The sequence below is a fragment of the Symphodus melops genome (genome assembly GCF_947650265.1).
Source record: "Symphodus melops genome assembly, chromosome: 9".
Classification (NCBI taxonomy): domain Eukaryota; kingdom Metazoa; phylum Chordata; class Actinopteri; order Labriformes; family Labridae; genus Symphodus; species Symphodus melops.
Window position 1 is genome coordinate 2734250 of NC_136699.1, and position 14751 is coordinate 2749000.

The following is a 14751-nucleotide window of genomic DNA, read 5'->3' on the forward strand; positions in this document are numbered from 1 at the left end:
ACCTGACCGCAGCAATATAATTTACAGAAATAGGAAGCATAAGCCGGCTGAATACATTAGTGATTATTTCACAGGGTTTTGTTTGTGTTTCCCCGACGCCACAGTTGAGTGACAGCTACGATTTCCAAATGGGAGAACAAGAGCGAGCGGGAGAGAGGAGAATTAATTGGATACAGAAAATTAGCATAACATTAATGAACGCTCCCTGTTGAGACTCATAATTGTGAAATGGCGCGCGAATCAGGGAACGGCACCTCCACTGCGTATAATAACTGAGTGAAGGAAGACAGAGAGCGAGAGAGGGAGGGAGAGAGAGAGAGAGAGAGAGCAGGGTGCATGTTTTTGTTTTTCTATTTCTACGCACAAAACAACTATAGAGCTATTGAATAAGAAAACTGGAGTATCTGTAATTAAAAGATGTTAGCCTTCATTTAGTTTATTGTGACGGTCAGTTCTCTGCAAACAAACAACGACAAAGGCGATCATTCTGTTTGTTTCTTACGTTTCTATTGAAGAGCTCACATTGTTTGTGCTCTTAAAGAGTGACTCTGGACTTCACATACTTAGAAATCGTCCGACTCTCCTCGGAGCACGATGTGGTTTGATTTTAAAAAAGCTACAGAAAATGTTCCTCATCTTAACGAGGGGATTTATCCTCGGATCTGGGGAGGGAGTTTCTTCCAGTTCAATAACAATAAAAACATCATAAACCTTTTGACTTGTTTAAGAAAAGGGGGATTTGTCGTTTATTGAATTTGCATTTCAAGCATGCGAGTTTAATCATATTTCCAGTTTTTAAAGGACACCAAGTGGCCAGAAGTAAGAATGTCAGACCTCGATTCAGATGTTTAAGTGTTTCTTTGAGAATTTATGTGCCCTCGAGAAACAATTTATTTTTTTGCATGTGACCCTTAATGTGAAGCAAATGGGATTCTTAAATGATTCAACAATACCAATATTTTACAATATCAAAGCAAAGATTGTTGAAAAGATTTGAAATGTCCTTATTACCCATAATGCAACAAAAAAATAAAATCCTGTCAAGGCCCCGTCATGGAGTCCTGATCCCCAAGGTTGGAAACCCCAGCTTTACTGTCACTGTTATTCATCTAACACCCACTTTGCAAATCATATTTCCCCCCACTGTTATCCACGGATGTCAGTGTTAAATACACCCTTTCCTCATATTAAAGTGGCAATAATGTGTCTGTGGAAAAGACCTTTCCCAGCGTTTATCAGTCCTTCCAAAAGAGAGTGACGTTTCCTGGCCGAAAGGTTACAACCGGCCTTTCTCTAACTCTCTCTATCACACACACACAGGTTTTTTTTTCCATTTGGAGTATTTAAGCCTTTCCATGAATTGGAGCTGCTGGCTTCCTACTATTCAGCCTGAAAATAGCCCTTGTTTTCAGGCGGAGAGCCAGGGCTTGTTGGCTGAGCTGTGGAGGGATATTACTGTGTCAGGAGGGAACTATCAGAGGAGAACAAGGGATTAGTCTGCTACAGGGATGTTCACTTTACCTCAAGCTGCATGGCATCCAAACACAGGGAGTAGCAGCAGACATTACTGTGTTTATGTTGGGTAATTTGGCGTCAGCGGCGAAGTCTACCACTGTTCGAAAGACTAGTTTAAAACCAGCGAGTGCTAAATATCCCAAGTCTGAACATCCATCAAGCTAAAATACCCCTGCAAGGATTCCCTGTTTAGTCAGGTGATTTTTACAAGAGTCTGTTTAATATGTAGTACTTATTTTAATAGGTGCTGCTCCCCTGCTTTGTCTTTTTACATGTAAGTTATTCTTTAGTGTTTTTAAAGACAGGATGATCAAGTATATTGGAACTGACATCAGAAATGTACGTTTGGTGGGAAGATGAAGGTCAGCTGAGATTATCTGAGCATGAAGCGAATGATTAAAAATCTCCTTTCCGTCTGTAATGACCCTCAAAGTCCCCTTGAGCGAAGTTAGTGAACACATGCCCACTTCCACGCCAGTCAGTTTTGACCTCACGTCACATTTTGGGAAACAACTTCAAACTGTTTTGCCGGTCAGCAAAAAAGCTCAGCTCTGAGTCAGACGGAATAAATATTTCTCCATGTGTTTCTAAAATGTTCCTCACGTCAACCTCCCCCGTATGTGTATAAATAAGGCCTCGTGATGGTCCATGAAAGAAGTGTAAAAAACTGTACAGAATGGGTATGGAGCTTATAAAAACACTGGAGTGTGTCACTATCATTTAAAAAAACCATTTCTGTTCATTCTGTAAATACCAGGAGGATCCTGCCTATAACAAATACAATACGTTATACATGTTTATATATATTACAGCAAGCAGCCTTAAACAGCCTCAGTGATCAGGATTATGTAGATCTGTGTGTAGTGTGTGTCCGGCTCTTCTAACGTGACATCATCCTTCCTGATTGAGACCAAAAAAAACAAACATGTGCTTTATCGTGTTGAGAAACATCAACTTTTACTGTCGGCCATAAAACAGAACATAGGTCAACAACCGTGTAATGCACACATTTCCAAGAAAATGGAGTCAGGTACTGAATCCAGTCAGAGAAAAGAAACGGGCAGGTTGCCTGGACTTTGATCCCGGTGTTATCCTGTGATTGGTTCAGCGAAAGACGGCCTTACAACGGTCCAATCGCTGTCCTCTGACTCCACCGACAGGCATTTGGATGGTTGCTGTTATTAAAGAAGGAAGGCCTGACCAGCTTGTAACGTTATCCAGATGTTATCTGGATAAGCTAAGCCTAATGTATTTAAGATGACAGGCTGACCTCTGCTTCCTCTCGCTGCAGCTCACCAGAGATTTACAGCTTTCTTCCGACTGCATTCTGTACTCGAAGTCTTTTAACTGCAGAATATTCTTGGAGTGCATTGTGGGAACGAGGGGACAGTTGTGTGAGGTAACCAACCAATGTGTGTCTTTACACGTGAATGTGTCGCACACTTTTGTTGTGGGTTGTAAACGTCTCAACAAAGGCTGCTCATCCTGAAACGTATCCTCCTGCCCATCTTCCCCTCTCGATCCATCTCGGCGTGCTTCTCTCCAGAGCTCTCAACAATAAACCTGTTTTTAACAGGTACTTTATTTATGGTGTCTATAAAGAGATTTACTGCTCAATTAATCACTCAAAGTCAGAGTGTGGTGATTCATGAGCAACAAGCTAAGTTTTTTTATGGACACTGTTTTGCTTTAGCTTGATTTGAGGCTGCAGCAGTGGACACTGTGAAGCCGTCTCCTCTCATCACATGACACATAAATCTGCTCTAACAGAACGTGTTGTTTGTCCCTGTTGTGTCCGCAGTTGTGTGTCATCCTGGAGCCGATGCAGGAGCTCATGTCACGGCACAAGACCTACAACCTCAGCCCGCGGGACTGTCTCAAGACATGCCTTTTCCAGAAATGGCAGAGAATGGTAGCTCCACCAGGTAACTATCTGTTACTGTGCACTGGAAAATGTGGATTTATATACTCTCGATTAAAAATGTGGGTTGTGTTTTTTTTTTTAAAGTGTAACCCAGAAGCTGTTGCGATGGACGCATCATCATTGTTTTTGGATCTGAAAACCAGTCAGAGCTGACTGGTGACGTAGCTAGGCTAATGAGCTAATTCAACATGTGAACTATACATTATATCAAAGCTGTCACTTTCCATTTGAAGGTCAAATGAACAACAGTGGTTTTAATACTGACACAGACATAATCTGAAGGTTCAGCAGCAGCAATCGCTTTATATATACAAGAATACTTCTCAGTGTTTAAACTCCCGACCCCGACAAGGTCAACCGAACATCTGAGTAAAGATGCAAAAGAACTTTAAGCCTTACGGCTTCTCTGGTTGAAGGTCAGGGTGAATATGAAGCGTGCTTTTGATGTTTTCTATTCGCTCAGACTATCAGGTAACTTCAGGTAAATAAATGAAATAGGTAGTTCTTGTCCAAAATGGGATTAAATCTGGTTTGAGTCAGTGACAACAGAATATAATTGACTTTTGTGTGTTCATCGTTTTCTTCACTGAAGCTTAAGCTTCTAAAAACGGATTTAAGTTCTCCTCCGTCACTCACTGTGGACAAATACGAATATTTGTCCTCACACTGTGTTTTTATTGCATCATTTATGTTTCCAAATGTGCCATTATATGTGTAAATCCCTTAAATATGTTTTGCCTGTCAGGTATGTGAAATTAATCAGAATATAGGGCTGCCTCTTGAATCTCAACCTCGCCAATCTTAACGGGCCTCTCAGCTTTCTATGATTGATGTTTTAAGGGCGGTTTCAGAAAGGTAGCGGGCTTAAATTGGCTGTTCGGTCTTAAGCTGCAAAGAGGAAGAGTAAGCCAATGAGGTTTTTTTTTTTTGTGGACACATCGGAGTGGCTGCAAATTACAGCAATGCTTAGCGAGGCGTGACGAGATGTCTTTAAAAACCAACACCAGTCAAAAAGCCTTTGACTCAGACCTGTGTAACTTTAATTAAGAGTGCCGGCTGTAATCAGACGAGTAGATCCAGCTCCCCGGCCAGCGGCTCCCCAGTGTCGACGACGCTCTTCAAAGAAAAGAAAAAAAAAACAAGAAAAAAAAACATGGAAAGCATTTTATGAATATAAAGTCTGAGAGGAGACGAAAGCTCTTGTATTGATGATTAATTGTGCACGGAGAGCAGAGCTTTGTACCAAATCCTATATGGGTGTTGTGGTTTGATTGCACATATATGTAAGATTCATGAGAAACCGCGTCTTGTGTAAAGTACTTTGGACTTTTATTCAGTTTAATATAAAGCTAGTTTTACGAACATTTTTAGTTGCTCTGTGCTTCTAGAAACCAACAAAAACAGTTTTTCTCTCTTTGAATGTCATCCGTCTATGTGGACATGAAGTTTGCCTGAACTTAGCAGTTTAAGCTGGAATTGCAGTTTTCCTTATTGGTGCCGTGTTATTCCCCCTTTCCTGCAATTCTTCTCACACTTGGCGACTGGTTGGGATTCAGACAGGAAGGAAGCCGCAGGCACATTTATGCTCTGATAAGTCCTTTTGGTGGAAATGGAAGTGATTTTAGTGCGTCACCAGCTCAGCATTGAAGGAAACCAGTCGGACAACAGAAGTGATTGTTTGTGACAGTAGGCCTGTTTTCTCTGTGTGTGTGTGTGTGTGTGTGTGTGTGTGTGTGTGACAAAGTCAGGAGTCAAATGCAGAAAAGATACGGATAAAAATCTTATTGTTCTCTGCCTCCGTTTTCCAGTTTGAGTTTGTTTTTTTTATCACGAGTCGCTGGTTTGTCGTAACTGGATATAAAAGCATCTCCCTGGGTGTGATTAGTAAGAACCTCGAAAAACGTATTTCATTTTCAGGCATCTGTTTGAAGATCACAGCTGTGTTTTCTTGCCTCTCTCGAGATTAAAGGGAACAATGTTTTCTTACACAACTTACAGAATCATGTATTCATAAATTATGCATCACAGGAATTATTTTGTAAACATGAGAAACACCTAGATTTCTACTTAACCTGTTTCACTACTTAATATTAGTTAATAATGATGTATTCACTTGCAATTTAATTGCACCTTCAGGAATTCTGTATAATTTGTGATTGTAAAACATGTTTTGTCTTACTTTCCCTGTGGTGTTGCACAGCTTCTGTATGCCACTGAATGTTCAGTTACTTTTCTCTGTTATCATCTTGGGCCTCATTCTGTCTTAAATAAGATTATTTAACCACATTTTGGCTCCGGTTTTTCAGCTGGACACCCACAGAACTTCAAAACGGAAATATTTCCCACAAATCCCAAAAAAGGTATCTTTCCTTACAGTAAAGTTCAGCCTGTCTGGTGCTCACTTGAATGCTGTGAAATACATTTTTTATTATTGTGGATGCTCAGCTGCATGATGAGAACTTTCACATTTGTTCACGTGTTTTAGTTGCAATGCGCCTAACAGCGTTCTCCCCTTCACACTTGTTTTGTTTTGCATCCAGTGTGCAAGAATGGACACAGTTTATTGAGTAAAAGGAACATGCATGCACGTTCTGCCTCAGCTGAGCAGTTTTAAGGTCACATATTGTCCTCCTCTTCAGTGTAAATAAGTCCCACAGTTTCCCAAAACATGTGTACCAATATGTGACCTTTGAATCGGGCTCATTAGGAATCGGTCAAACAAGATTTACATTCAGCACAATGTATGCTCATGAAACAGCGGTCCTGTCTTACTAGTGCTCGTCTTGGGAGACTTTCACAAAGCATGCATCGTTGTAGGCTAGTTGCCCTCGTCTCTGTCTTATTCTGCATGCACGTATGTTTTCCTGCATGCTTCTACGCCTCCACACGAGCTGCCTGTCTGAGCCTGTGCTACAGTTATGACCTCACATACCCACGCTGCACACATCTCTACACCTTGTCTTCGACTGTATGCATTATGCTCTTGGCGTTGCCTCTGTTTCTCTTTGCGGGTCGCGCCAAAGCTGAGAGTACCCGACAGACAACCCCCAAGAGGAGGAAACGGAAGAACTCGGCCAGCAGCGCCAACAGCAGCGTGGGAACCACCGCTGGCAAGAAACGCAGCCCCGCCACCAACTTCAGCCTCTCCAGTCAGGTACCTGTAAGCATCAGCTCCATTTCTCTCTTTTTCTCTTGACTCCACATGCCTGTTTGCAGGACTACAAAAGATATTCCTAATGGTATTGCAGCTATTAGGTTTAATTTATTTTAACAAAGGAGAAAAAAAAAAAACACCAGACGGAGAGAGAGAGGGTACAAAAGAAAATCAAGAAGTGAGACAAAGAAACCTCGAGGGATTTGTGTGAGAACATAACGCCAGAAAGACAAAGAAAAAAAAATACATCAAATATCCTAAAAAGTGACACAAGCAACATTAAAATCATCAAAGTCGGAGTGGTACAAGAACAGCTCGAGTTATAAACAACACGAAAAGGTGAATAATGGCGTTCCTTTGCTGCAAGTTTCATCATGTGCAGCTTCTAGTTTTCTAACACTTTCTATGAGTCCACTTCAGAAAGTTTAAAAAAGAGCCAGCTTGACTGACTTGCTCAACCAAGTGGCCGTAGCCTAGAGGGCTGGAAGGAAAAAAGGTTTGAATCTCAGGACCAAAAATGGGAAAATGAGGGTGGGGAAAGTGACTCTGGGCACCTCTCTCAGACACCACTGTTGAAAATGCCCTTGACCAAGTCGCTGAACTCCAAGATGCCCGCAGGACTGGAAGAACAGCTCTGCATGTCTACAGCAGTCTGAATGGAAAGCTAAATGCTTGTAGAAACAAACCAATCAGCTTCATATGTAGTTTAACTGCAGCGGCTTCCTGTGACATTCAGGATTTAGGATAATAGTCTACAGTTGAAGGTCGCTTGATTTTGTTTTAATATATATATATATATATATATATATATATATATATATATATGGTATCTTGATTCAGTTTTTGTGGCCAGCTTGGGGTGACTCCTTTGGCTGCCAAAATGGAGGGAATTCTTATAAGATAGGACAAAGATGCGGCAGGATCCAGGATCTTGATATGAAATGTAAGTGGTCGAATTCACAGCGTCAATTAACGAGCAGAGAAGGACAGACTGGCGAGCAGAAAGCGTAGGAAGCAGCTTTACCGCACGCACAAAGACGACACTCGTAGCGTGACAAAACAGTGTTCAACCTGGCCCGCTTGCTCGCAAGGAATTTACTTGAATATGTGCCGTGTTCAACACAACCGCTCACCTCAAATTTAGCGGACATTTTACGGGGAGGATGGCAGGACAACGTTAGTGAGGAAGAGTTCATTCAAACATGCAGCTCACCACCAAAATGTAAAAAGGAAGTGAGTGTACAAGATATGACCTGAACTGACCTCTCAGAGGGATTCAGGTGTGGCAGCATCACAAAGAAAAAAATAAACAATTGAATAAATACTGTAAATAAATAAAACATAAAAAAGGAAGACATCTGAGTGAGGAACATGTTAGTAGGAATAAAAGCAGCAGAGTTATGTCATCAGCAGCTAAGGCAAGTTTGTGTAGCTTAAAGCAGCTTATTTCAGTCAATGCTAACCGGCTAACCTGAAAAAACAAGAGTAACTATCTTTACTGATCTCACCTTCAAAAACAGTCTGAAAACATGTTTTAAAAATATCCCCAGCTGTATGATTCATGTGCACGCTGTGTTTCAGAGTATGAATGTCTGATTTGGCTGCATGTCTCCATAATGGACCACTTGACATAGTTAGAGGTTAAATAGCCTCTCACACAGCTGACTATTACACCACATGCTGCACAATCCCCTCCAGGACTTAATGCAGTTCTGACTGTGTGTTTTTCCTGCAGAGACTCGACTTCCATACGCTGATTACTGATTACACATATTCTCCATTAAATCTACACCACTGCTTTGTCTCCGCTTTTCTGTCGACCCGCTGCTGGTCATTAAAGTGCAGCTAAAAGGGAGCTGGTCCTAGAACACAAGACAAACACGAGACAAATACAAATATGTTCCCGTTATCTTTTGATTTTTTTTAAACTTATTTAATACTCCTTCAACATTTTGACATGACTGCTGCCTTTTTTTATTTCCCCCCATGCGTTATCTGAAGGGGTGGGGGGGGGGGTATTATCTCCTTCTGATGTCATGTTAAGATTTATACAGTAAAAGCATAACGCAACCTGAACTACTGCAGAAAACTTACCTCCCCATCAGTGTGAGCACTGAGCCTGTTTATCACGTGACGACGCGCTTCTTAGTGCGTCCACTAGCCTCACTGTCCATCGGCCTTTTTTCAACAGCCACAGTAACAAAAGCGTGTTGATGTCGTCTGTCGTTTCTTCCTCACTATAGGTGACTGACTGAAAGTGATGGCCGAGTGATTACGGTTTCAAACAAGACAAGTCTTTGTCAGCGGTCGTCCGAAACATCAAACTTTCCCCTTCAAAATAAGAGTCAAATAAACAAATGAGATTCAAGCTTTAGATGCAGTTCTCAGTTGAAAATGTGAAAACATGTTTAAGACTTGAGCAATATACTGTTTGAGTGTTTCACATTGTGTGATGATGTTAAATGTATAAGAGAATACTTTTGAGGCAGGATTGAATAATAGTAGAGGCTACATGGATCAATCCTGTAGATACATTTACGACCAGCATCTCAAATATTAACTAAGTTGAAGTTTTTTTTTTTTTTATCTGCTTGGCACTGTGGAAACTTATTTTCTTCTCTTTACTGTATTTCTAAATATAGACACACATATAGAGAGTCTGAGTTTTCTGTCTCTCCCTCCCCTCGGTTTGCTGTCTCGTCACCTCCCCAGATCTGTTCTCCTCGCTTTCCTCTCCTCCGTCTTTTTACCTCCTTCTATCCGTCTCACACATATATAATGTACGTCTCTCACACACACACACACACACACACACACACACACACAGCGGGTGCAATTGTTTTCTCTGTAGAAGGCAGTTTGGCTCTGTGCCAGCTCTCATTATCACCGATATCTGTATACACTGTCCACCCCCAGCTCCTTCCTCTGTCACAACTCACGCACTCTACACCATCACCGCCCCCCTTTCCCTCCCCACCATCACCACCACCTTCCCACCTACACACACACACACACACACACACACACACACACACACACACACAGTCATGCCTTGCATTGACGCGCCTCTTAAAGACTGGCAGCGTGGCTGCTAACATGCTGGTTACATATGTTGCGCGCTTGCTGTCTTTGTCTGAGAAGTTGTTCGTTTGTGGCTGAGCACAAGCCTACGTGAGACCAATGACAATAAGGAGCGGACCCTTCGTGAAGGGAGGGGGGGGGGATTTACCAGCGGCAGGAGGAGAGAGGGGTGCAGGGGAGAGGATGGTGAAGTGGGGGGGAGAGGGGGGCTAATAGAATGAACAACACTGACCTCTCGTGGCCTGAATTAAGTGTTCGGCGTGTTTCTTTAACCAGGCATTTTATTTGACATTATGGAATAAACCTGTAACAAACTGTCTGCATAATTAAACTGCTAGACCGCACATTAAAGATCATGAGAGGATGACGCAACGATGCAAGAAGCCTGAGTGAAACTGTCAAACCCATCCTTAAATTCATGCTGTCATTTAGTCTTTTTTTTATGTTGCACACTCGCTGAACAACTTTTTTTCTGCAGTTTATTTACTGTGTTTGTTTGACCCCTTTAGATAAGGGTTTATGTTTTTGTCACACTTTTTTCTCGTCGAACAGATCCCATTAAAAGACCAAAACTAGTGCTGCAAACAAAGCATTGCATTATTTTCTTCCAAATCTCAAAATAACAACAGTAATAGTTTCATTATTTAGTCAACCCAAAGATAAGCTAAGGTAAGAGTATCTACTTGTCAACATTGAGTGAGTCGACGGCACAGGAGAGGACAAAACATGAAGTGACTTCAGTGCTCAATACTATCAGAAGAACTTTTAGTAAACAAGATAAAATAACCCATCAGTAAGGTCAAGGAAAATATAGCAACAAGATAAGAGAGATATAAAATAATATAAGAATAAGAGCGATAAAATTAGATAAGGGAAAACAAGCAACTGTGCAAAGATCAATAAATATTACTATAAAGTAGAATTTTGTTCAGTCATCTCTGCTGAGAAAAAGCTATTTTTGTCTCTCTTGGCTTTACAAGAGAGCATTTTCAACATAAACAAAGGAAAATATTTATTTATCGATGAAGCTGGAGTCCTGAGAAATTACTCAGACAGGTAATTGTTGATCAGTGTAGTGGGTGATGCAATTGATCATGAAGTGCAACGTTGTAAATGATACATCTTTGTTAATAACACTACTCAAAAGTCAGCTGAGCACATCTCACCACAGAAAATAGTTCCCAATGAATTCAAAGAAAAGAGTTCAAACAATGAGAGACAGAATGTGTTGTATGTATTTAACGACGTTAGCAACGAGTTAGCCCCAAAAAAATCATTTCACTTAAGTTTCTGCATGTGTGAGTTAGTTTCAAATAAAGGTATTGTGACATATGAAACGACAGAGTCTGATACTATTTGTAAAGATATCGTATATCAATCTGACTTTTTGTGTCGTTTTAAGCAGCCATGCTTGTTTTAAGCTAATCTTGACCTCACTGGCTCTTTCCACCTCGTCTTTAAATTCCCACCTGTTGTCTTCAGATGCCTGCAGAGCAAACATGTCGTCCAAGCTAATATAGCTGCTAATCTCCTGTTAAAAAAAAAAGATGGCTAGTGACGCCACTCAGTGAACAAGGTGAGAGGCATGCAGCATTGTGCCACCTCATTCAAAGCCTCACTGCTCAGCTAGCATTGAAGCTAACTCTTAACGAGATGAGTGGAAGTGTAGACAGTATTAATTAGCTCACAATTAGCGCTCCCCAGCCACTGACTCGCCACCAGCTGTTATCGTCTAAGGGATTTCTTTTTTTTGGGAGGGGGGGGACCTAAAATTGGCCAGAGGTAGGTTGACAGGCCTCCTCATAGGAACAGATGGTGAATGCAAGGCTTGTTGGCAATCAGCACGTTTTTAGCTAATGACTTAATTAGCTATGCAAATTGACAAATCAGTGTGGATATTGTCATTTAGTTGAAAAGCTCACCTAAATTAATTAGCCTGATTAAGGCATAGTGGGGTGTAGAAGTGGTCGCTGGGGGGTTTGGGGATAAATAAACTGCCTCTTCTCTGGCTGCTCATCTAAGAGTGTGTTTAAAGTTGTCTAGTTTTGTTTGTTTGTGTTAAATCTGATAAGGCACGTTTGTTTATCTTGGTTGGAGTTTAGTGTGTGTAGGTGTGTGTGTGTGTGTGTGTGTGTGTGTTGATACATTTTGTGAATCCTTGTTTGCATTCAACAGCTTTTGTCTGTTTTTGTGGGAAGGTGTGATTGTACAGTAGGCTAATCTGGGTTTGTGTGTCAGTGCATGTGCTTGTTTGTCTCTGCTACGTGTGTGTGTGTGTGTGTGTGTGTGTGCGTGTGTGTGTGTATGTATGTGTGTGTGTGTGTGTGTGTGTGTAGGTGTGTGTGTGTCTGTGCAGAGAGGAGCGAGATCTCCCAAGCCAGGCAGCGTTGGCACACATGGCCAGTGAAGCGTGCGCTCCATTTAACTGTACAGCTTCTTCCCAGGTTACTGTGGGTGGTGCTGGAGCAGAAAGATGCTTAGCTAGTCAGAGGACGACACACACACACACACACACACACACACACACACACACAAACAGCCTTGAGTCAGAGCATATTGATCAATGTTTGGATACACAAATTACACTCCAGTGATTATTTGTCAGCAGATTAACTGACTGTAGAAGAATTTGCTTCTGAAACATGAACAGTTATGGTGGCATCCCTCTCATAAGAATTGTTTACATTCCCTCACATCATGAGAGTCACTGATAGCGTGGGGTAACGGATAAATCTCTCTCCTTCCCTCCCCTGACCCGCTGTGAGAAGGCCATCTCTATGAAATATGTCTTACATGATGAGTATTGATTAGGGCGGGAACAGAGCGCTGGGGGAATCTGCTTTCAGTTCGGGGAGGTTTCATTTGCACAGAGAGCTCCGAGAGGGGTTCACTGGACTGAACACACACACACACACACACACACACACACACACACACACACACACACACAAACTCCTTCTGTTATTCCATCGCATGCAGGGGGTCTGTGTTCAAGTAAGGAAACACACACCGAAAACATCGCAGGGGGCATTCAGGCGCTCTTTGCTCAGTTGGAAAACTGAAAACATGGTGAACACACACACACACACACACACACACACACACACAAAGAACCTTAAAGGCATCAGAGTCTTGTAAATGTTTGACCTTGTCCTATTTTTAAACCCTCTTTTTTATGTGCTAAAATTATGCAGAGCAGATCCCATGCATATTCATGTTGGTGGAGTAAATGTTATCAGGTCTGTTTGGGTGCATGTGTCTTCACTTGATATTCAAACGGTGCTTTGGGTCTCAGAATCAGATGAAACAGATATGGATTCATTTCTTCTTTGGTGAATTTTTTTTTTTTTTTTTTTACCACTCTAGCATGCTAATGTTGGAATCGGCCCGAGGCTAAAAGAAACGGACAGTCCTGTGCAAAACTTTAAAACACATCACAGGAGCTTGTGTAAGAGCGGAGTGTATCACAGAGACGCTTTTAAAGATAAAATCTTTAGATTTAACAGCGAGATGATTCCTTAATTAGTACGTGTTCTGCTGACCAACGCGATGATGTCTTCATAGTTTGTCTGTTTTCTTTCATGTGGCCGGTTAGCAACAACAAAATATTCAATATAATCTGAAAAATGATTCAAAGGATTTTTACTTTGGATGACTTTTTCTTTTATACACTCTAAAATAATATTGTGTTTAAAAGAATCTCATACATTTCTTTTCAAAAACCCCTTAAAGAGATCCAGGTTGTTCAGTTGCTCGAAAAATAAGATGTGGAATAAAAAGTGACAACTGCAAGTGGTAGAAAAACACGACCTTTTTAAAAGTTGTGCCACAATCAACAAAGCTATTTTAACTTTCTTGGCTTAGTTGATCCATTTTCTCTCTGTTCTGCCTCTCTCTCTCTCTGCAGGACGTGATGGTGGTGGGCGAGCCGACCCTGATGGGCGGCGAGTTCGGGGACGAGGATGAGCGTCTGATCACCCGTCTGGAGAACACGCAGTACGACGCCACCAACGGCCTGGACGACGAGGACGACTTCAACAGCTCCCCGGCTCTGGGCAACAACGCCCCCTGGAGCAGCAAACCCCCGGCCGCTCAGGACAGCAAGCCTGAGAGCACGGCACCCCAAGCCTCTCAGTAAAACAAGAGAAGAAGAAAAACAACAGATTCTCCTCGGCTTCATGTGGACTGGACTTTTTTTAACCTTATCCCTATTTCCCCCCCCGAGGGCCTCATAACATTGTTCTGAACCAAGAACCCCCCCCCCGTCTGCAAACCCTTTCACCGGCATGTCCAGCCAAAATATGTCCTCTTCTTCTCTGAATCCCTGTAACATCTCAGAGAACATTGAGGTTGGCACAGCAATATCCACATGACACAGAAATCAACATGTGTACAAGTCGTATGCAACTGTAATGTAAAAATAAAACGGCGAGGCGTCTGCATTTTTATGGGGAGGAATGCAGTGGAAAATTCCGTTCAGAATCTCCTCCTCGGACCCTCGGATACAAACTGCTCGTCTGGAGGAATACAGCAGCGGTGATTGGTTGACCCCACAGGTCACGAGTCATCATGCTGACAGTAGACAGTGAGGAGAAAAGAAGAATTAAAAAAAAAACAAAAAAAAAACAACAAACAAAATGTCTTTAAAAAAAAAAAAAAAAAAAAAGCTCAACTGCGAGAACTCGAGGTGTTTTTTTAACAGCCACTGGAAGCATCTCACCACATCGGAGACAAATGAAACATTGTTTGAGGCGAATGCATTTTTCTTCTCAACTCAGTTTGCTGTTGGTTTGTTTCTGCTCTTGCTTTTTTTATTTCCATTTCCAATTAAGGGGAGATAAAGAAATTCTCTACTGCAATGGACTGTGTTCAAACAAGGGGAAAAAAAAAAAAGTGTCCTCGGATACTTTTTTTCCACATTAAGCGCGTCACAGATTGTGATTTCATGCAAACCAGTTTGATTGTGTTTGTAGTCAATTGGTATTTTGCTTCTCTCAGAACCCCGTTTTTTGCAATCACGTTGTAATTTTGCCGTTTAGTAGTGAACTTAACACACATTGATGCGTTAATGCAGTTT

At 41.7% G+C, this 14751-nt stretch overlaps 1 protein-coding gene across 2 annotated transcripts in view; it reads left to right on the forward strand.

Annotated features, from left to right (window-relative positions):
- Positions 1-14399, forward strand: part of ldb2a (LIM domain binding 2a) — a 99634-nt gene extending 85235 nt beyond the window's left edge. Inside the window, exons 7-10 of one of the 2 annotated variants that reach the window (XM_079352321.1) lie at positions 3317-3440; positions 5746-5799; positions 6463-6599; positions 13582-14399. In XM_079352321.1, coding sequence (XP_079208447.1) covers positions 3317-3440; positions 5746-5799; positions 6463-6599; positions 13582-13812 — 546 coding nt within the window. In that variant the 3' untranslated portion in view covers positions 13813-14399. The remainder of the gene's footprint in view (positions 1-3316; positions 3441-5745; positions 5800-6462; positions 6600-13581) is intronic. The other variant, XM_079352322.1, reaches the window with a different exon arrangement.
- The last annotated feature ends 352 nt before the right edge of the window (positions 14400-14751 follow it).